Source organism: Uloborus diversus, chromosome 6, assembly GCF_026930045.1.
Source record: "Uloborus diversus isolate 005 chromosome 6, Udiv.v.3.1, whole genome shotgun sequence".
NCBI classification, from domain to species: domain Eukaryota; kingdom Metazoa; phylum Arthropoda; class Arachnida; order Araneae; family Uloboridae; genus Uloborus; species Uloborus diversus.
In genome coordinates, this window is record NC_072736.1 from 125,421,972 (window position 1) to 125,446,438 (window position 24,467).

Below are 24,467 nucleotides of genomic sequence, written 5' to 3' on the forward strand. Positions count from 1 at the left end.
AACGTATTTTTTTTCATTCAAACTTTTAAAAAACCGTGACATGGTTTCAATTTATTTTCCTTTGGTTTAAGGGTTTACCATCTGTAGCGTCACTAGTGTATTTATTATTTTTTTATTTATTTATTTTATTTATTTATTTATTTATTTTGAAACATTCGAATCTCCGGGAGAGAAGATGTATGTACTGTCACGTAAATAGTCTGCGAGTAATGTTACTTTTTTAAACCTTAATCGCTTTCCTGTTATATTCTTTTGAAAACCGTAAGTCTAATTCGGACTAGCCTTTTCCAGAACATAAAGGATAGTAATGCATCATATATTACCACTAATTGACCTACATTTTATATTCCCGTGACATACAATATAATTGCAAGATCCAGGAATTCTCGAATCTGAGCTGAGTAGCCCCTCTCTCCACTTCATTGCCATCCATCTTCCGACAAGTGCCAAATATATCCACATTTTTCAAGTTGGGGGGACATGATATCGTGCCGGCCGAACCAAATGAAACAAAGCATGAGGGCAAAAAGCAGAGCGTATCCGGTAAACTTGAAAAACCACTGACCTTGTAAACATTGCGTGTTGCGTTGAAGATGCACGTCAAAGAATCCATGGCGGCAAAGATGTCAGGATTTTGCAAAGAGTTTTGTTACTTTTCTTTGTGCTCGTGATTCATTCAGCAGAGCATTGAGGAAAGAAGGGGTCATGACTCCAGTTATTTAAAAGGAGGTGAATTCTCTGTCGAGGTTTAGTTTTCCGTTGTAGAAGCTCGAGCTTTTGAAAAGGATGGTTTGACAAGCATGGGCGTTGCGACACGGGAATCCGAAAGAATATGGACTGTGTTACAAGTAAGTTTTTCTAAGCAATCATTTACTGATTACTGAATGGGCATATGAGGCACGTGCCCCGGGGAATCCCGGTATAAATGAGTCTTAAATTTGTTAATTTTGGCAGATATATATATTTGCCTATATTGGACAGACTCGGTGTGCTTTAAAAATTCGCTTGAAAGAGCATCAAAATTATGTGAAAAAACAGCAATTAAATAAGTCTAGTATTGCTCAACACTGTTGGGATTCGAATCACTCTTTTGATTTTAGCTCTTATCAGATTATCCAAAAATGCCCCAATTCATCAGATCTTGACTTATGGGAATCCTTTCATATTTTGAGGAACAGTTCTAACTTAGTTAACGATCTCAGTGCAGCTCCATATTTTTCTAATATTTGGCTCCCATATCTTTAATACTGTCCTTTCCCCATTCCCCCCCCCTTTTTCCATTCATTTTTATCTATCTTCCTTTGTTTATTTTTACCTTTTTGTCTTGATTGACAACCCCCCCCCCCCTCCAATTTTCTTCTATTTATCTTTATTTTTCCTTTTTTCGAATATTTTTTGTTTCTGTTTATTTTATTTCATGGTTTTCCATTCAGCTTTTCCTTTCTTGCGGTTCACGGTTACTGACAATTTCTTTTCTTTTTTTTTAAGCTTCGGCTTAATCTTTATCCAATTGAATTCTTTCTTTCTGGGTTCGTACCTAAGAGAAAGCTCTTGGCCTTGGCTTGCATTCCTATTGGTTCCTGATCGGTTTATAACTTTGTCATTGGTGTTTGGCTAATCCGTTGTTTTTATCTTTTAAGCTGCATGCTTATCTGCTCTTGACTTTTGTCGGATGGCTTTTCATCCATAAGTTCATCATTTTTTGCATTGAAAAAGGCGTTCCCTGTAACGCCGAAACACGTGTCTGCTATAATTTACAAATTTGTGCTTCTTCTAACGTTGTTTTTGTCTTACTTTACTGTTCAGCACAAAGGTATTTATTTATCTTATTTGCTGTTCTGTTTAACGAGAAAATAAGTTAATGTTTGAAGAATAAATTGTCGTAGTGCTTACAGTAAAATTATCTTTCCAAATCAACCGTTAAAAAAAGTGGCATATTTGATTTCCAATATATATATATATATATATATATATATATATATATATATATATATATATATATATATATATATATATATATATATATATATTAAATGTTTGCTTAAATTCTGTTTAGTGTTTTACTATGGCACAGATGTATGCAAAACATTTCTGAAACTCAATTTTGTATCGGAGCCCAAGATGCAACGGAGTACTAGTAGAGAATATGGTTTGTAGTTTTTCATGCACTAGAAGGGAGTAAGAATAAATAAGACTCGACTTACCGGGTGCGGCAAAAAACCCGGACAAGCAATTTTCCATGTAACTTTATTAAAAATAAAAAAATTAACAAAAAACAAAAAATAATGATATGAGTGGACCTTTAGCAATCAATTAATTTAATTGGTTTCAAACTGGACGACTTTTGCAGTAGTACAGAAGTGCAACTGCTTATTGAAATTTTCAGCCTTAGGCCGCAAGTCCTTTACCTTAAATCAATCCCATTCCCTCTAAAGCAATTGGTTTAGAGTGTCCAAACGGTTTGGTAGTTCAGGGTAGACCTTTAACTCTAAAATAGGTCATACAGTGTATTAAATAGGATTGAGGTCTAGCAAGTAGAGCGTCCACTCAACAGATGATATCATGTCAAAAACAATACGTCTTGCACATCTCTTCATTTTTGGCTATATGAACTGGTGTGGAGTCCAATCTACATCGCTGAAGTGCTTTTAGACGCACAGAAGTACAACAGCTTCCAAAATGTCCTACGGTTACCCTTTTTGATTCATTTTACGGCCCTCATGCACAAAAAAGTTATTTTGTCGGTTTTGCCGATTCCATCACAGACCAAGCCTGCTTTCGAGTTTTGGCGATGTTTAACATTTTCTAAGGTGTTTGGAGTGTCTACAGACCAAATCCAATCGTTCTGAGGGTTATGAGTTGGTTGAATGGTAAATCAGGTAAAAGGTATCTCTTCCAGAGCAGACTTGCGGCCCGTCTCAAACGTTTCTGGCATTTTGGAGTCATACAAATTTGTTTTCTTCAGCAAAAGGCTGAACTTTTTAGAACTCGTAAAGCGTATGTCCAAGCTCTGTTTTTACCCCTAGTCGCACTTTTAGATCAAATTCCCACCGTCTGAAAAACGACTTCTCTCGAGTAAACCAAAGAATTTCATTGAATTAACTTTGGATGACCTGACGATTAACGGAAATGTACACTGCTCGTTTTGAACACTTCTTGGACGTCGACTATCATTTCCAAGTCACTTGAAACGGCATACTGCATCAAATACTGTTTGCGAGGCACAACAAGGAAATGAACTGTAGTTCTCCTTGGTTAAACAACTTAAAAATAGCAGGTCTTTTGCTTAAAATTGTAAGAAAACCGAAAAATAACACATAAACCGGGAGATATATTGTGAATTATTTTCTAATAAAGTAAGAGACAAACATAAATATGGACACTCATTGAAAATAACTGAGTTTACTTGCAGTCGATGATGCAAACTTTGTCCGAGTTTTTTTTTTTTTTTTTTTTTTGCCGCCCCCTGTACAGTCGAGTCTCAACTTACGCGAGCGATGCATTCTAAGACCCCTCACGTAAGTCGAAATTTCGTGTTGTGGAAAAGGTTATGTGGTACGATTTTTTTATACACTGCTTGACAATTGCTAAGGAACAAGTGATTTATGCAAATTTGTACCTCAACCACCTGGCCAATGGAAATAAATTGAAGTTCAGATGGCGTGGTAGATCAAAACTCGTTATCTGTATAAAAGACAGTGCATATACGCTCAAGATTCGTACGAAAATTCACGCTGTTTGGTTTTTAACAAAAATAGTGCTGGGTGTTTAAAAAGGTTTTTCTCAGAAATTCTGTTTGGTTCTTGAAATACTTAAGAGTAAAATGTCAGCAAAACATCATTTGAGTATCAACGATCGTGGACGAGCGGTTGGACGACTGGAAGTAGGTCAAAGTGTCACCACTGTGGCTGCTGCAATGGGTGTATCAAAAAGTGCTATCTCCCGATTAAAGACGGCCGCTGAAGGTAGAAATTTTTTGCAATACCATGCCGGGGGTCGTGGTTGGAGCACCACACCTTCAGAGGATCGCTATGTAGTCCTCGTAGCAAAATGGAACAGAATTTTCACTCTTGGACAGATAACTGCAATTCTAACAACCGCTACCGGTACGCATGTTTCTGCAAGAACCATCTCACGGCGAGTAAATAATGTCGGTTTGTATGCAAAGAAGCCCGTAAGTTGCATCAAAGTTCAACCACGCCATCGTCGAGAGAGATTACTCTGGTGTAAGGAACATGTTGGTGGGATCATCAAAAATGGTCTAGAGTGATGTTCTCTGACGAATCTCGTTTCAGTGTGACAAGTGATTCAACCATCAAGTGGGTCACCAACTACTGTGGGGAGAGCGTGGAGCACGTTATGGACAAAAATTTGTTTACGAACGTGATCGGTACGGCCCAGGCGTCATGGTGTGGGCAGGCATCATGCACAATGGCAGAACACAGCTTTACATTTTTGAATAAGAAAGCGATACGTCACAAATGTATTGCAGAGATGTTAAGCTGGACCAGGTTCGTCTTTTTAGGGGGGCTGTAGGTCTAGACTTTCTCTTTACGGACGACGATACACAGCCACACTGGAGCATTGAAGTGTCAGACACCTTGCAAAGTGAAAACATTCTCTGTATGCAGTGGCCTGCTTATTTTCCCGACTTAAATCCAATTGAACTTGTCTGGGAGGCTGTTGGCAGACGTGTTGCGCGAAGAACCGTCCTTCCCAGAACAGTACAAGAACTCAAATCCGCATTGAGAGAAGAGTGGGAAAACATCCCCCAAGCACCCCTCAATAATTAGTGGGGAGTATGAAAAACAGATGTAAATTGTTCATCAGTGTCCCTGGTAATCATACATCATATTAAGGTACTCATGTCTCCATCATTCTGACCAAGATCATTTTTTTGTGGTTGTATGAAAATCATTTAAGTAGGATTATTTTTTTTATTTTTAAGCTTTTACTTCATTGATGCAGTAATATCTGTATTATTTTGTACTTATAATAAAGGCACATCCTCCCTACTAACTATATATTTCGTTCTGTTTCTTTAATCATTCTCTATTCTTAACTATTCCAAGAAACGTAATTGTTCCTTAGCAATTGTTAAGCAGTGTAAATATATCCAACTATGTAAGATATTTGTAAACTCCCATTATCTGTTTTAACACATTTCTTAACTGCATATTATCATTGTTTCATTAAGAACTGAATTATTACTGTATTTCATTAAAAACTTTGATATTCAACATAAGATACTCTTAAGATACACAAAATCAATGGGAGCGAGATGCATAAAAATTGATACAGTACAATACTTTTACTACATAGTGATAATAAAATGCAGATCGAAAATTTTTACATTTTTTATTAACACGCTTTTATTAGCTTCCCCTGTATGTATGTATGTATGTATCATGTAACGGAATCTTGCACCTCATATTTCGCCCACTTGCTGCGATCTGATTCTTTTGAAACTTCGCACCGGACCTCAGACCCGACCGATGACAATGCAATATTCTATAATCAAATTAATTAACTATTAATTGCTATATTATTCCAATTTTAACCAATAAGTTTGGTATAAATCCAACATTGCGAAGAAGAAATTAAAAAAAATATAAATAATGCTTGCAAAAATTATTTAAAAATATCTCTAAAACCTTTGATTTTTCTGCATCAGACAAATTTATTTAAATGTTCCAAGGTAATTAGAACATTAGTTATAATAGTTTTTAACTAATTTCAAGTCAAAACAGGTGATTCTTCAATTGGCAATTCATTGTTGATCAGGCCCCTGTTGAACAATATTTTTATTATAATGTATCTCAAATTTTCATAGCAATATAAATATGTTTTCCGCAAGCATACATTGATGACTGAGATTGATTAGCTGGAGTAGACAATTACTCGACTGGCAATTTATCGGCGCAGTTGAATGTTTTTAGAGCTCGGCTATTAGTCTTTGAGGAGTATATTTATTATTTTTGGAGTTCAAGAGACCGCGTTTTGAATGCTGCCCGAGACCTTGAGCCGCTTTTTTTTGGGAGCAAATTTTATGAATATAAAAGATTTTGAATTATGTTGAAACGAATATTTTTTTCGTAAAACAAGCGAAACTACACAAAAAAAAGGAAAAAGAAAATAATGATTTAAAAAATTAAAAAAATACACGCTTTTGTACAAAATGAACTAAAAAGTAAAAATTAATCTTTTAATGATAAGTATATAAAGTAATTGACCAAATACTTAATTTTAATGTAATACAAAAAAACGTGGGGTGCTTCTTATCTTGTTGTCTTGAATTTCTTACATTTGTTGTCTATGCAAGAATGTAAATAGACACTCCACAGTTTTTTTATTACATTAAAATTAATTATTTGATCAATTACTTTATATACTTATCACCAAAAGATTATTTTTACTTTTTAGCTCATTTTCTACAGCAGCATGCACTTTTTTAACTATTTTCTTTTTATTGTCAGACACTTTTTTCTTTCCATTTTCACAAACTTTAGATAAAGAGCGTGCTTGGGTGAAATTATGTTTCATCAACTTCATATTTAGAGTGAAAAAAAAAGAAAGATACGAAGTAGCTATTTGTTTACACTAACAAAGAGATGTTTAGACTAGTACAATGTGGGGAACTACTTTCAGTGATGCTAAATTTGTCAGTCCATTTATGAAACCAATATTTAGTAGTCAATAGCAAAGGCGAAAATTTTCGTGTTTCCCGCGAAGAATTATGTCTAGCTAAAAAAATCGTTACTCCTTGGAAAACTCGCGTTATAGTCATCTCGTCTAAGTCGTATCGCGTTGTAGCGCGAGTTCACTGTACTGCAAAATTCCTGCTGCTACATTAGGTTTTTTTGAGCAATCACGATTGCTTATTGTTTTCATTTGACTGTTTTGATGTCCTATCATTTCATTTTCCCACCGCCACCCTCTGCACCATCACCGTCGACCGGGTCCTCACGAAACTGCTCCTATAGCGAAAGCCGCCTCCAGGTTGCATCCATGTCCTACACACACGCGCATACATACACAACTACACACTCAAGTGCACACATACATACACACACACACACACAAACACATACACACACGCATACATACAGACACCTACACACATACACACAACTACTCACACAATTATGCATACATACAGACACCTACACATCCACACAAAAACATACACACACATACACACAACTATCCACACATTCATACTTGCACACAGACACAGACACAAACACACATGCCTACACACACATACCCCTACACACACATACCCCTACACACAACACACATATCCCCACACACAAACACACACTTCTATTTACACACACTCGTGATTGCGAAAAACATAATTTGAATTCAAGATGTCAAAATTCAAATTAATTTTTTTTTCATAAACTTTCGTGTTTGAGGTTAAAACTGCGTGATTTATTGCTCTTGTATTTTACTTTCGGATGTTGTTTAAGCCAAGGGAAGGTATAACTACTCATTTTCATCAAGCTATAGTCATCATATGCTTTAAGTAAGTTTGATTGTCTTTGGTTTAGTGCAGTAAAGCATGTTTCCCATATTTCTCGGGGGACGGTATCTCCCTATTCTGGATCATATCCCTGGAACAAAATGCGGGTCAAGACCGCTTATTTTAATCCCGTTTAATGGAATATCCCTCTTAATCTAATACACTTTCAGTGTACCAACCCGTTGATGTCTATTATTTTAATCCCGTTTAATGGAATATTCCTCTTAATCTAATACATTTTCAGTGTACCAACCCGTTGATGTCTATTATTTAAATCCCGTTTAATGGAATATCCCGCTTAGTAGAATACTTTTCCGTGGAAAATTGGTTAGTCCATTAAGCGGGCTCGGTTGTACTTTCACTTTCTGATACACCGACTTCGAAGGACCGATTTACTTAGGCTAGTTCTTCACTCTTGGGATTCTTAGCTGACTACATGTCCGTTCTGTTTAATAGTTCACTTGATACTCCAATGCCTATTTCAACAGTTAAGGAAGACACGACAACGACGTATCAAAAGTGGTGACGAATATCACCCTGTTATCATATACCCCACTCAAAAAAGAATTAGAAGTTGCTCATGAAACAATTCAAGATTTTAAAATTATACATGAAAAGAAATTTTTAAACAAAATTTTAAAAATAGGAGCTGAAGAAAGAACCTAAAGACTAAGCATAGTGATACTGAGCGGTTGTTCAGACTGCGAATGCTAAAATGAAAAATGAGGTGTACTCAAAGTCAGTTAGTTGAAAATTGGATCTCTTATTTCATGTGCAAAAAAATGGCGCGCAATTCCTGTAGAAAACAGGCAGTGAAGATGACGAGGTTGTTCTCATGTGTCAATTTTGTGTATAACCTTAACAAACTGACACAAATAAAGAAAGCTTTAATCAAAACATTATACAGTCACTGAAAGTTTTAAATTATTGAGCAAACTTATATTTTCTGAATTTCATTTGATTTATTTATCTTTCTACAATTGTTTTTTTTTTCCTCCCCACGAACGGGGGCAGTGACATAACGTTCTATTTTTTGCAAACTACAACAGAACGTGAGATGCACTACAGTAATTTAGCTTAAGATGACATTAGTAAATATAAAAAACCAGGGCAATCATAAGACACTTCGCTGCATCAAAAAAAGCTGGTCAGTTGCTAAGTAATGCGCAGTATCTGTGGAAATGAAGCAACAAATGAGCAACTTTAAAAACCATAATTAAGAAGAAAAATAACAAAATAAATCAGACCTGTGAGAAAAAAGTATCACATCTCATATTTTCAACCACGCTTTTTCATTTTTATCATCTCATTTATGTATTCATTTTTCTGAAAATAGTTAACACTGTAAATATTTAAAGAGCTTTGGGGATTTGATGCGTTTAAAAAGTAACGGTTTTTTTGATAGCTATTAAAACGTTTTGAGAAAAAGAAATTAGCATATTTTAATAACTAAGAATCTTTTTATATTCATTGAAAATCTACAACACGCTTTTTAAAAAACATTTCTAAAGATCTAATAAGCCAAGAAAGATTTTTTTAAGTGTGTATAATCCTCGAAATAATGTTTGTCTTACTAATATTTTGATGGTAATAATACTGAGTTCAAAGAGAATTTAATTCTAATGGATAGCATAAATTAAGGTAAATGTAAGATGTAAAACTTACACATGCTGTAACATATTAAAAGATAAATGAGTTTAATATGTTTCAGCCTGCTTAGAATTTCGAGTCAGTCAACTCAATGTTAAAGAATTTAACAATGAACATTTAACATATATATTAATATAAATGTATTACCTTTGAAATAAATTTATAATACTAGCCTACGTTAAATATATTTAGTAGACTGAGGCTAAGTCGGATGACTTTGCCAACCCTCATTGAGCTTCCTAATAAATTGTGTACGCTAGGGGTCTCCGCCCCATGCTCGCTGACGCTAATCGACCCCCAGAGATTACTTCTTAATCTTATTTAAATTGCAAAGATTTAAATAGTCTATTAGACAGAATCAGATAAAAAAACGCGTTTCGACTTTCGTTTCGAACGAAATGAAAATCCCCCTCTCCCTCCCGTAGAAAATGAAATTTAAGTAAAAAGTGGGGACCGTGGTAGCCCGATCGGTAGAGTGTCGGATTCAGGGCCGGAGAATCCTGAGTTCGAGCCTCGATAGTAGAAGACCCACCAACTTGTACAGTCACTCAAAATAATAGCCGAACAAAAATACCATTGCATGGTGTTTGATAACTGAATTAGTTCCTAATTTTTCACAAAAAATAAATCAGGTGAACTATAATAAAAATATCATGAACTGATTTTAATAGAATTAGAATTATTGTGTGTATAAGTGCTAAAGGGCTCCTGAACATTGCAAACTGGCAGTTTTGTACGTTTAAAAAGTCTCTTTCAAATTTTTTTGTCTCAAGTAATATACTATTTTGCTCTTTAGCTCTGGGTTTAAACTGGGTTGAGCCTATGACTTTTCGCTAAAACAGACACCGTTATATCTGCTGTTCTAATTAATTGAGAAAATTGTAAAAAGTTTTATTTAATGCAGAAAAAAATATATCTTTCGAACATCGAGCGTTAATGGGTGTGTTAAGTCTTTCGTTCTTTTAATAGGCAATTTATGCGAAATTTTAACTTAAAAAATTAATTACAAAGAAACTTATTGATTTAAAAAAAGAACAGGTGCAACCCCCTGAGGCTCGAATTATTTTTCTACCAAATTTCAAGGCTATAGGTTCTATAGGGTCTCCTGGACGCAAAGAGCTGTATCAATTAGAAATATCTATAATCGTGTAATTCTGCAGATTTTCTTTAAGTATCTTCAAATTAAAGAACTTTTGAAGATTCTGCATAATCTCTGCGGATTTCTTATAGAATTTTATAATGGCATCACATAATCTTTTTCCTTTCGAAAATGTTGAGTTTTGAGCCGAATAAGCGTCATTTGCAGGAAATTTAAATCTACTTCCGATTCCAAAAATCTGCAGAAACTTTGCAGATTCCTGCAAAATGTGAAGATACCTACACTAAAGCCACTAACGCATCCAGAAATACCTTCTGGGTTGGCGTGATCAAAATTGCCTTCTGGAAGGGTTTTTGAGATTAAAAATACCTTCTGATGGGGATTTTTGGATCAAAAATGCCTTCTGTTTGGGATTTTTTGATCAAAAATGCCATCTGTTTGGGATTTTTTAATCAAAAATGCCTTCTGTTTGGGATTTTTTGATAAAAAATGCCTTCTGGATGGAAATTTTTGATCAAAAATGCGATCTGAAGGGTTTTTTTTTTTTTTTTTAAACTAAAACAGTCCTTTCATATGCATAAACTACTATATTATAATTTGCATTTATGTTAAAACCAATGACTCTGAGGTGTTTTCACCTCCAACTCCCCCTCCCCCCCTCCCCTTTCACTGCGCCACTGCTAATAGTTAATCATTAAAATGCACCACGAGATATGCGCAAGAAAAATTCTGCATAGTGGTATCTTCTAAAGTAAACCAGTTTGGCAAACTTAACCTGGTAACTTTGTGAAGTCTACGCATATCTTAATCACAGCATCATGATGCTATCAGGTTAGTTTCATTTTATCTATTTTCACTTGAACAGATTTCAGACGGAAATTAAAAACACTATATATATCTGATCGGCAGTGTGAGACAAATTAATGCACATTTTCCAGAAATTTTAGCCCTTGAAAATACGTTAAGGGTAAGATAACTAAGGTTAAACTTTTCAATAAAATCAACACAATTTATGAGTTAATTACATTATTCTGTTCGAAAAACGAAAACAGTTTTGTGTTTTTTACTGAGATAAATTGTATGGATTTTAAAAAAACCTTGAATGAATGATTACGAACTCAATGACTTTTTATATTTTTGCATTAACTTGTACTATTATTTATAGTTTAGCACTAGCTTTGAGCTTATTGCCTAGGTAATACAACAAATAAACTACATGTTTTAGCACCCAATAGATTACTTGCCTAATTATGCTCATTGTACTTTCGCAGGAATTGATTTAGGAAAAAAAACACAATAATTTCTAGACAGTATTTTGTTTTGCTTTGCACCACTGTAAAAAAACTTTGTGGCATGTTTAGCCCAAAAACATTGACAATTTGCTGGTTACGAAGCCAAGTGTTTATTTTTACTTATTTTTCAACTAAATTATGCAATTCTTTTTCAATATTTACGAATTCTGTTTAAAAATCTAGATGTTATCATATGTTTACAGCTTTTGTTGCATGAAAAAATGGAACTTTCATCGTAACTAAAAGCGTATGCAAATTAAAATTCATATAAAAACTATAAATTTCAGAAGCATAACCATTTTTGTACTTGCAAAAATGCATGCATTCATTTTTTTTAAACATTTTATTATTTTTAAGATTAAGATTTTGACATTAGATGATCATGATAATTTGATCATTAGCTAATCATGACATTAGCTGATCATGATGACCTATAAGATTTTTTTTTCGCTTTACAGAAATTTTTTTCAAAAATTTTAAACTTTCGTGTAAGTTTTTATTAAATTGTTATCGAATGACAAAATAATGTATTATTATTCATCTAGATGAAAAATCATTGGACAAAATCTGCAGCTGATGAAATTATTCTGATAAAATAGCAACTCATTTTTATTCACATACATCAGTATCCCAAATCACACTCCCGTACTGGGGGCGTTTTGTGATTTTCGGAAAAGGCCAATCCAAGAATAAGTTATCAGTTTTTTTTTTTTTATTATTTCTTTTAAGTGATATTCCTTTTTACACCACTAACTTTTTTTTATGCCTTTCCTTTTTATTCCATTTTTTTTGTCTGATAACTTTTCAAACCGAATTATTTGTCTTTCAGTTTAATGGCAGGTGGAAATTCATCATATTATGAGCAAAGCGAATTATTGTGCCATGGGCAGGTACAGGGCAGTAACTGAAAATTTTTCACATTTCATGTTTTTGCATTTTTTCATCGATTGTACGTTAGCTTTATTGTACACTAGTGGTACCCGCACGGCTTTGCCCGTAGTTGAAAAAATTAAAAGGTCATTCGTTTGGCCTGTAAATTTACAAATAATGGATGATGAATTTCTCGCCAATTGGCTATGTTCATTCGCTCTCCCATTCCACGTCATGATAGTTTCGTAATTTACTCGTCCATCTTATGAAAATTTTGCTCCGAAAAATGTTCTTAAAATTAAACTAGAAAAAGAATAAAATCGAATTTTCAAAAAATTGTTTCGAGGTGCACACCCCCATGCTACGAACTAACTTTGTGTCAAATTTCATGAAAATCAGCCGAACGGTCTAGGCGCTACGCGCGTCACAGACATCCTACAGAGAGACTTTCCGCTTTATAAGAAACTTGCTTACTTGGTTTTCGCTGAAAAAAGGGTGCGAAAAAAGCGTTTAATTCTAACATTTCCCTATTGTTAGTGTTGAATCCAACACGCGTTTCTTCAAACAGCTCAAAAATTGGTTTCTGCAGATACTGCCGTTTACCTGCATACCCTAGCATATACCTCCATAGGGGGCATCCACAATTCAGGAGCGAGTTATGGCCAAAGTAAAATGTGGTTGGAAACCACTGGCATATACAATTTATTCATTCCAGATGAAACATTACTGCGCAGAGGTAAAAAAAAGTATTTTTCAATTCAAATTGAAATACGCCGGCAGTAAAATGTCGTTCCAAGATTTACCAATACATCTTTGGGGGTAGAATCACCCTAATTGAGCAATAAACTAAGTCTTCATGAAAAATTGCTCTCGGCAGTCGTAAATAACGTCATTTGTTTAATTTGCATGCACAGTTGCATAATTATGAACTAAATCATAACTAAATGGTGAAATGAATGCGATACTGACTTCACACCACAACTAAAGAGATGTCCGTAAAGTTTTAAGAAAGGGAAATTCTGAATTTAATGAAATTAGTTTTACCGAGCAATAAAATTCCAATATGCACAGATACCTTTCTACATCTAATGAGAGAAAGAAAGACAGAGATTGCAAAATTGGCTACAAAGTTGCTTTTAGATGAAAAAATTTTGAATTAAGAAAACTTTTGAAAGCTCACTTTGATCTTCTGTACACTCTGTAGGGGTGCACTTAAGTTAATGCAAAATCTTAGTGGTCGTTCTGTAAGCATCGTTGGATAATAAACGATACGCGTCTAGAATGATGATGCATTGCATTTGGCGATTTCACTATTTTCTACTTGGACGAAAACAGAAAAATATCATTTTTTTCGTCACTGTGTTTTCTCCTCATTTAATTTAAACTTTTAATGTTTTTTACTGACCTGGTGGCTTTATTTCATAGTTATTTTGCAGTATAGTGGACCTTTTTATAATCTCCTTTAAAAAAAATTAACTCAAAACTGAAGACAGTTTTCATATTGTTTTCTCCTTAATAACGTGCTTTTTATCTTCTTTGTTGAACATACTTCCAGTTTTGCAAACGTAATCACAGATTAAACTCATATTTTATTACTTGTAAAAGCAATTATTGCTAGAAGTTGTTGTTTCTCTACCCACCAGGGTTGAGAATGACTGTACAATCGAATTGTACACCGTCTCTTGTTTATCCGTTAACTCGCGTATGATGGAGTCGTTAAAATGTAGAAGGTGAGCTAGGCTAGCAGGGTAGGGTGGTCTCAGTGATCTTCCGAAAGAATTCCTTATTTGGCAAATTTGAAGATAGCATAAAAAAATGGCATTTTGTAATGCTTTTAAATGCAAAATTTACATTTTAAGTAACGTAATGTAATGATGCTTTAATTTCTCCTCTCATTCGATGCAGGTATCTATGTATATATCTTTCATCATTCGGTAAATTTGGTGACTCCTTGTTTACTTAATAGGTAAATTACTTCAAAGGATTGCCTCATAAATTATTGTATGAATTCTAATTTTACGATTTATTAATTTTATATTTAGTACGAATAAAAGATCAGAAAAGATAAATTGAAATTTATGCAAAACGATTAATTTTTAAAACACGGATTTATGAACTATAGAAAATAAAAATTAGTGAAGAAAAAAAGTTTAACGTTTCAAAAGATAAAAAATAATGTTTGAAAAAATTGCTGCAATTCTTTATAGCGAGTTTTAATTTGTAAGAAACATGTTTGATTTCTCATCTTATTTCATTTTTACGATTACTTTTCCTCTCTTACAGGTAATTTTCACCTGCATTACTCTGTTCCATGTTGTTTCCACGAATGACGCTCGGACCCATCCAAATCATCGAAATAATGTCCTCAGTATGAAAGATCTGACAGACCATTGGATCGGAATACAGAAGTCACCTTATACACCCTTCTCCGGAACACTAAGCCCAACATCTGCACCCACTTCACCACCTACATCCCTGCCACTGAGCACCAAAAAGATTACAAAAGCAACCAAGAAGAAGAAAAAGAAAACAGATACAAAACGAAGATTGGACGAAGACTACAATGATCCGTTCTACAGAGACAGAGAAAAGTATGCTTATCCTGACTTCGATTATGATTATGATTCCTTCGGTCCGATGTACAGTCCTCCCACCGCTCAGTCACCATATGTAGTAAGAGGAACAGCGGCATCACCCAAAACTATTTATCTCAATTCCGCAGAGAGTCATGATTCTCCAGCTGTTGGAGAAGTGCTGGCGGCAACTCCAAAAGTGGCCACATACGTTGTCCCATCTTCAAAGAAATATGTGGTTCAGAGGGTGAAGTCTCATGCTGTGTACCTCCCACCATCGCATCCTTCTAGGAGTGATATGTATGCGTCAGCTTCCAGTCCTGGAATGCGTAGAGTGGATCCTCTTGACTACGATGACAACGGGGGAGGAGGAGGATCATTTCTTAATTTGGGTACACAAGAGGGATTTCCACCGAGGCCAGTGATGAATAAAATCATTCAACCAGGTCAAAGACAGCCGTGTCATGGTCCAGAATGCCACCAGCACCACAAAGGACTCGTCCGTTTCTACTGGAGGAGGGTTGTGTTTCCTCCGGATGAACCAGGAAGAGGAAGAAGATTTAGATTCAGAAGGCCACAGAGAGGAAGAAACCGCAGAAGACGAGTGCGCGATAGGTCAAGAGCTCCTTCGGATCAGAGGGAACTCTACCACTCAGAAGAAGGAGACACGCAGGAAGTAGATGGCACTAGCAATTATGATAATGATGAGGAAGAAGATGAAGAAGAAGAGGACGATGAGGAGGAGAACGATGAAACATATGTCTCCAAGCGAAAATCTTGGAAACCTGGAAAAGCTTACGGTCACAATTTTAATGAGGGCAAAAACTACAATGAAGCTGATAAAAGAATTTACAGAGATAAACGGTTTGCATTCAAAAAATGGAGGAATGGTAATTAATTTTATCTAATTAGTTTATAAACCATCAACTTTACATAAGAACTCTACTGCGTAGTAGAAGGAGACGCACAGAAAGTGAAACTCACCAATAAGTATAAAAGCGATGATGAAAAAGAAGAGGACGATGCAAATGGGAATGATGTAACGTATGTTTCCAAGAGCAAAACTTGGAAAACTAGTAAAGCATACGGTCACCATTTAAATGAGGGCATAAACTCTAATGAAGCAGATGAAAAAAACTTAGATTAATCAATGATTAGCTTTCAAGAATAGGAGGAAGGGCAAATAATTTCGTCTAATCAGTTAATAAACTATCAGGAACATAAGAGCTTTCTGAAAACTCATTTTATCGACTGACATAAAATCGTGACACAATGTGCACACAAACCAGTATTTAACATTTATTTTTTTTTCTTTCTTGCTCACACTAAAAATCAGATGGTTTTTCAGAAGTCCATTTCATTTACAAATAGACTTAATTAACTTCTTTAAAATTATAGTATGCTTGTGAGTCAACAGTTTTGTTGATTTCAAAAATAATATTATAAACAAAATTTAGCAGATATTAAAATTGGGATTAAAATGAAAAAAATATAGCTGTCAATTTTGAAAGAAATATTCAACCGTTAATTATTACTTACTTATCACCAGCAAATTTCTGATTAGTTATTTTAATTACTAATCAAATACTAATTTTTTCCCTTTTTTAGCAATTTTGTTTATCGATTTTGTATTTCATTTGGAATTTAAAAGAAGAAATAATATTTAATAAATTTTAAACATCTACGTTATTATATTAATTTTCCCACACTGGGAATTATTATACACTTGGAAGACTCACGTCAATTGAACCACATGTATTAGCTGAAATAATTTTGTTTACTTTTTGCAGTAATTAATGAGATATTACATTTTCTTTTATCTAGATCGTGCACTATTTAATTAGCATTTAATTATGTTACTAAATTTGATATGACTTATTTTGCTTCGTTCAGTGTTAATAATTCTTAGGTTACTAAACTAAATATAAATGTCGTTGTATTTTTTACGGTTTTAAATTAAAAATCTTTTTATTGAAGCTTTTTTCATTATGATTGAAACCATCAAGTTGGAATATAAGACTTTTTTTCGGCTCACGTAAGCAATTTTTCTCAAACTCTCTTGTGGATTAAAAAATGTAATTGGCGAATGGTTGTTTTTATTTTTAAAATATGGAAGAAAGGATATTTTTCGCAACAAGTTTTAAAAACTGTAAACATAATTAGCTTTAAGTACTAAAAGTAAAAGAAGGGAAAATAACTCTAAATTTATCATTGTCAGCAAATAAAAGCAAAAACAATATTTTGCTTTGGACAACATTGTAAAATTTAGTAAAAGAATAATACATCCACTATCTTGTCGTTTATTAGTCATTTTTCATTAATTAGTTCGTGGTTTATTTATTTTTCATCATGCTAAGTTAATTACAAATAAAAGAAGAAGATAATGCTGTAGATAATAAAAAATATTGTTTTAATTTCATATAATTTTGATTTCCCCTTTTGTGTGTTGTATTTCACAACGGTATAGAACGCGAAAGAGAAACACAAGTAAGCATTAATAGTTCTTACGAATTCTTAATGACTACGTAATTATTATTTTACAGTTTTATATTTAAATGAGTTTTCCTTTTTCTATTTGTTTTCCCCCATCTGATACACAACCTTTCATTATTGCAAATACTGTGCTCAATAAAAATTCTAAAATGTGTGATTCTCTGCCATTTATTTTATAATGCTAAAGCTCACTAAAAGCATGGTAATCAAAATTTCTATGCTAAACTGAATTACAAGCTTTAACAACATTTACAAGTAAACGAACATAAACGTTTACAAAGAGTAATTTCAACGGTTTTTATTTATTTTTATATTTTTCCACATTTCTTGGGTTTTCATTGTGCAATGAAGTGCATTATTGCCGTGGGAGGGTAAACGGCAGTAACTGCAAATTTTTCCCTTTTTTTTTTTTTTTTTTGCATTTTTGTTGTCTAATGTGCATTAGCTTTATTGTATAAACTTGCTCATTTGATTTCCGCTGAAAAAGAAAGCACGAAAAGAACGTCTACTTTTAACCTTTCTCTATTGTTCGTATTGAATCTAAAACGCGTTTCTTCAAGTGTTTTGAAAACTCATTTCTGCATATACTGCCATTTACCTGTCCACGGCACAAAAGCTTAGACACTTTAAAGACAATGGGATATTGACTCTCGTAACATCATCTTTTTTTTTTATTATTATTATCGAGCACAAACACTGTATAAATATACTTTTCGACACTATTGAGACATCAGAATTTTAATATTAACAAAAAACAAAGTTGCTTGAAAATAAAATAAACAATAATTTTATTTTAAGAACATCAGAGGTGAAATATAGTAAATAACTACTTAGGGGCACCCAACCATTGCTTTATATGTAGGGAAATGTGGGGCAAAGTGAAATGGTGAAACATTTGCTCTGTTCTTAGATAATAGTATTTATGTAGCAACACATTAAGTCTATTCAAGTAAGGAAAAAGTTATCCTTGAAGATGAAAGCACATGATAATGCTGACGATTTTCAAAAATTCATACTCATATTGTAATATATTGTAAAAATATTTGTTATTATTGAATCATAAAGTTCTTGTTATTAACATTTTAATTATTAATTAAGAACTTCTAATGATCGTTGAAATATTTTTTTCTTTAATGATAAACCTTCTACCCCCCCCCCGCCCCTTTTTTTCGAGTGTTGTGTTCAATTAGTCAAATGAATGTGGAGTAAAAAGTGAGTGGGTCAAAGTGAAATAGTTCATTTCGTTTACTTATTGAGTCATGTATTTAACCACTCCAATCTTTTATTAATTCATTAACTAATTTACATTGCTTCATTTATAAGTTCACTCCTTTATTCATTCATTTTCTTATTCATTCCCTATTTTGCTCGCTCAATTCTTCTAATAAAATTCTTCGCAAATATTAGTTAATTATTTAATTCATTCATCTCTTGTTTCATTATCTATTCATTTATTCATTAATTTTTTTATTTACTCATTCGTTTGATCAAAACTGTTTTAAATAATCAAAAAGAAACACTTCCGTAGAAAATATTTCGTTTTTCACTTCGACCCAGGAAAAAAAATTTAACCTATGCTCCTTTTTGACTGAAAGTATAAATTTGCTGATAAAACTATTTAAAAAAAGAAAAAAAAATTTCACTGCAAGTTTTATTATAAAACACATTTTCTCTTTATTTACTGTAATTTTTAAAACAAATTTCCAGTTTGCTCATTTTGAAAAAGGTAAGTTATCTCAGCAATTTCACTTTGCCCCTTATTTCCCTACATGTATCTCAATTACGGTATAGTGTGACTCTGATAAGTTAAGCTATGACGTTGAACAATGTTTTTGGGCAACTCAGTAAAAGATGTGTTGTTGGCAAGAATCTGAGTAATATTTTTGCAAAACTACAACAAAAAAACCTAGCTCAACTCAGTGTCAATCATCCTTACCTATTACCCCAAAAAAGGGTAAACATGGTCAAGATTACGGCTTAAGTTATAAGAGTCACCCTATAGTTTTCAGTAGTATTTATGCAAAAAAAAAATATAATAATAATAATACAATAATCTTTAGAAACGTTTGTACTTAAATGTGCTAAACTTTGTGAATTTGACAAGAAACGTAATATCGGGGTGACATGCACCCTACCTCACCAGTTGAGGGTTAAAAAAGCGGCAATACGCAACCCACAAGACAGGGTCTTTTTATTACGCTTAAAATTCTAAAGTGTGACTCTAAAATTAAAAATGCCCACAGAATTTTCACAAACACACATACAAATCATTTGTGTGTTTGTTTCCTTTCACTTTGCTCTTTTTTTTTTTAATTTATTTTTTTGCTATCACGGTTGCTTCTTGTTTTCCATTGACCGTAGAATGGCGTCCTGCTATCCTTTTTGAAGTTCCCTTGCCTCTACCGCTGGTTCTCCTCTTGGGAGGTGGCAGGAACGGATTCCTGCGGTTCTTCAACTTATCCCCTGGAATAAACTTAATTAGTATTCGATTCTTCTCGATTAGTTTAAATTCTCATTAGTTTGAATTTTGACGTCTGGAATTCAAATGATCTTTTTCACAATTATGATTGCGATAGGAGCTATTTGTAAAAACGAGAAATCCATTCAGTAGGGTCCTATCAAAATTCATGATTACGAAAAACATAACTTGACTCCAAGATGTTAAAATTCAAAAAAAAAAAAAATGCCATTAGCTGAATGCTAGAGGCTGTGTGCTAAATGTTTCTCTTTTTTTCCTGTGCAGTGAAAAATGGACAAATTTTTTAATATTAAGAAAATAAAGAGTTTTATTAGATAACACAATGTATCAGGGCATTGAAAATATCTACCTTTCGTACAATATGTTTTTCCTTATTTGGTGATTAATTTTTAATTTTAACATTAAGCACTCAATGCTTTTTAATTCATTTAATTACCTCTTTTCCGACATATAATGGTGTCTTCAATAGATAGTTGCCCATTAGTTGAATAAAAGTCCGTTATAAGATAGTCTAAGGTCCCAGTACCGAAAATTTTACGAGCACTCCCCGATAAGGTTTTTTTTGTGTGTGTGTATGTGTGTGTAAGGATTCAGGTTATTTACGAGTGAAAATATATTCTGTATTAAATATTTGACTTTGTATTTTTCTTGCTTGAAATCAAGGTCTAGATGTACTTTAAAGTTACTACAGTTATTATTTAAGCACAGAAGCTTCTTTTTTTGCCCAATGATATACCTTGCGGGGATTTACTTTATCTGTGCTCCATTAAATTTATTTCAACATGATAAACTCAAGCTACATGGTAAAATTAACGAACATCGAGATAATTCTTATCATATCCCATTTTAAAATACTTAAAAAGGTAGTTATACTTTTGATTAAAATTTTCTCAGTGTTAGTTTAAAAATAGAAGTATCCAATTTTGCCATAAAAATTTGTCATCGTTAAAAGGGATTAAGGCTACAGTGGACGCATTTTTTTTTTCAATAATTGATCCAGATGCCTAAGAGTTGGTGTGCTTGTATATTTATTATATCAAAAACATTTAAAAAAATGGCGCAAAAAAATAAATACTTTTTCAGAAATTTAAAATTTAAAAAAAATTGAAACAAAAAACACACAAGTTTCAAATTGCTCCATGCGCCCTATTTTTGTTTCAAACTTTTAATTTCCACTGGTTTTTCAATAATTAGGCATGGTTACATTAATGTATGCATTACATGTAATGTTTTATGTGACAATTTATATTTTAAAAAAATGCCTGAAAAGGAGAATTTATGTGATATTTTCAGCAAATACGGTGATTTTAACAACAAAAGAGTTGAATTTCTAGTTTTACATAACAATCGTTACTAAAATTCATGTGTGCAACTATAACTAGATACGGTCCGAAACTGTTTCCATTGTTTCATTATAATCCGATAAGTATTGTGGTGCATGGAACATTTTAAGTTTATATTTTTATATAAATAATGACAGCAGTGTATACGTGCTGCAAAATGTAAACTAAGGGGCGTGGTCACGGACGCGCAAAACAAAAAACAAACCATAATTCATTAAATAATGCAAGAAATGAAAATATTGTTGCCCTGTGAATAAAGTAGCTGGTATAATATAAAAAAAGGGATAAAAACGTCCACTGCAGCCTTAGTTTATTTTGGATTTAAATCAAATTTATGTCCGTATTATAGATTGGGATAGTAAAGGACTGCTTAAAGATGACTGCCAAAAATGCTCAGATGGCTAAAATCATTATTTGCCAGTCGTCTTCCTGCCCCCTCCCTGTGCCATGCGTTCTCACTAAGTATGGATAGAAAAACGAAGGCGGTATTTGAAAATAAATTCTACGGATGTGATAACAAGATTAGATCCAAATGGAAAAGCAAGGCATTGTCTCGAAACAATGCAAAAGTTATTAAGGAATAATAAAACAACGTAAAGGCTCAAATTTTTTGCCGTTTCCAGTAAACATTTGTGCCCTTACGTTGTTTTACTTTTACTTTTCATGCGTAAAGCTATTCCATGCAGAAGTTGTTTGTGAAATCGTAAAACTCCTACTAATTTGAAAACAAAAGTTTATTTACAGATAAAATTGAATTAGCAATAAATATTTTACCCAAGTAATTTGTAATGAATGATTTCTTAAAAATTTACTAATTATAAAAATTATATATAATATCATTTAGTTTTACTAATATTTTTAAAAATATGCAATGGTTTTGGGCAAATTTCAGAACTACAGGTAAACATTTTATTTATTCTTTTTTTTAAAAAACGTGCATAATACGAATTACTTGAATTTTATCGACGTGCTGTTGTTAAAGAAAATAGATGGCAGCACTATAAACTCTTTTATTATTTTTTTCCTTGACAAAAAGTAGGCCGCTCACTTCAGTTTCCAACTGAAAAATCATAAGAGCGTATCAACCGTGGATTTTGTTTTTATTACTTTCATTCGCAAGCGAAGCGAACACGCAGACAAGTATATTCTGAACAATCGACGTATATCGCGATTCAAAGGCGCGCCAAAACTTTCTTTATCAAGGCGGCTCCAAAACAGTGCAATAGGGTTGTTTCCTTCAGTCAAAAGTAGTACTTTTTGTCACTAAAATTGATAGAATAAGCAAAAAAAAAAAACATAGACCAAGAAAATACTTCCATTTTCCCAAAAGTTATTTTTAATTAATTTTTTTAAGTGTCCGATTTTTCAAGCAAGGCGTGGTCTTGATAACGTCACAAATGATGCTATTTAACGCATCTTTTTATCTCGTTTCCACTTTATGATAATCAAGAAGCAAATTAAAATTTCGCTCTACGCTTGCTATCAACCATATCGCTGCCAATACACGTGAGTAAAGATGCGAATTAAATATTTTGTTCTGTGAATGGCAACACTGAATGGCATTTCATCATTTGTAATGTCATCGGCAGAAGTAGAATTATAAACAATAAAAGCATACCGATTTCAGTAATTTTTAAAAAATATTAAACAAACAAATTATTTAAAAAATGGTCAGATTCTATGTTTTTTAGGCATGTTCTTTCAGAAAAAATACTTTTAAAATTTTGGACACGACCCCATTCGAAATACCGCAGTCAGGGGCACCCCGATTGGAAATCACGGGAGGTCGTTGTGACCTCCCTAAAAATTTCCCCATTCGACAAATTTGAGAACAACTGCAATGTTCCAATTTTTAAATGGACGAATATCCCTTTTTAGAAGATGTACTTATGTGTGTTGTGTGCATACCCGTATTTTATCAATCGGCAAAAGTGCGAGTTTCATTCGGCAAATTGAGAATTTCCGCCCTCCCAATAAGTTCGAGGCGCATCCAGGGGCGGACTGGATCCCGCAAGAGGGCACCAACCTTGGTCTGCAAAGGGCGTTAAAAAAAAAAAAAAAAGTGAAAAAAAAGTGCAGGAAAAACAAAGGTGCAAAAAAAAAAGATCTTACACGCATTTTTAAGTTTAAAGAAAAGAAAAGAAAATCGAAATGAAATTGCTCAGGTTTATGAGCGCAACAAAGTAAATAAATAAATGAGGAAGTTACACCAACAAGTAAAAAAAATATTTTTTTTTAATTTAAAAAATAAGGAAATTCCCAATAAAAATTTTAAAAAATTTAAAAAAATAATAAATAATTTTTTTTTAAAAAAAAAGTTGTTCAGACTTATGGGCGCATAGGCATCTGGGCGCTCCTGACTGCACTTACCCCTTTTTGACAAAAAAAAAAAAAAAATGTGCCTTTTGATTATATTTACGAATACGATTTCGTCATTTGTTCGCCTCGAAAAGGTAGCTTGATTTACAGAAGATTGCAATGATCATGGGGCACGTTGTAAGAAATGGGAATAATTTTGGGCGCCGACGTTCGCACGCCATTCATTTGGCTTTAGATTTGCTAGAAGCTGCGAGAAATAACGGGCTCCAGGATCATTGGGTGCCCTATTCAGCAGCGGAATTTAGGTCAGGGGGGGAGGGAGACAGATCCCTCCCTAGGGAAAACTAAGTTGGCTATTTCATTCATTTATATTTTTTAATTGACTTCTCTTTTATATTGGAATTTTTTTTGAGAAAATAATATTTATGAACTCTATTACAAGCCACTTTAGAAAAGGTAGGGTTAAGGTACATTTTGAAATACCCTTCATTTAACTAGGCCAGTGCCAATAAATTTGAAAATAGTAAAAGGTTTTAAAAAATTATAACAGGATGAAATCCATTGGAAAAGTAAGAAATTATAATAAAATTAATAGGAAAATAATTGACGAGCGAGCTGGAGTTCGGGAAGGCGGGAGTAGGGGGGGGGGTTAAGGAGAGAAAACGGTTTATCATGGTTTCCGGCAAAACTACGATTCCTATCGAAAAACAGTAAACAACAAAGTTGTTGGTTATAAAAAGATCTACAACATTTTTATTTGCACTTTTTATAGATAACCTCAACATCAATGCGAAAAATTCAAAAAACCGACTTAATGGATT

At 33.3% G+C, this 24,467-nt stretch overlaps 1 protein-coding gene across 1 annotated transcript; it reads left to right on the forward strand.

Annotated features, from left to right (window-relative positions):
* Positions 1-800: 800 nt before the first annotated feature.
* On the forward strand, positions 801-15,910 carry LOC129224970 (uncharacterized). The gene is made up of 2 exons (XM_054859517.1): positions 801-848; positions 14,723-15,910. Exons 1-2 carry the CDS (start codon positions 801-803, stop codon positions 15,908-15,910), a joined length of 1,236 nt encoding a protein of 411 aa, XP_054715492.1.
* Positions 15,911-24,467: the final 8,557 nt, after the last annotated feature.

Bases quoted from the DNA above. Each gene is read 5' to 3' on its own strand.
- LOC129224970 (XM_054859517.1), top strand. From the start codon at position 801: ATGGGCGTTGCGACACGGGAATCCGAAAGAATATGGACTGTGTTACAA. The intron at 849-14,722 runs GTAAGTTTTTCT...CCTCTCTTACAG, and splicing joins GAATATGGACTGTGTTACAA to GTAATTTTCACCTGCATTAC.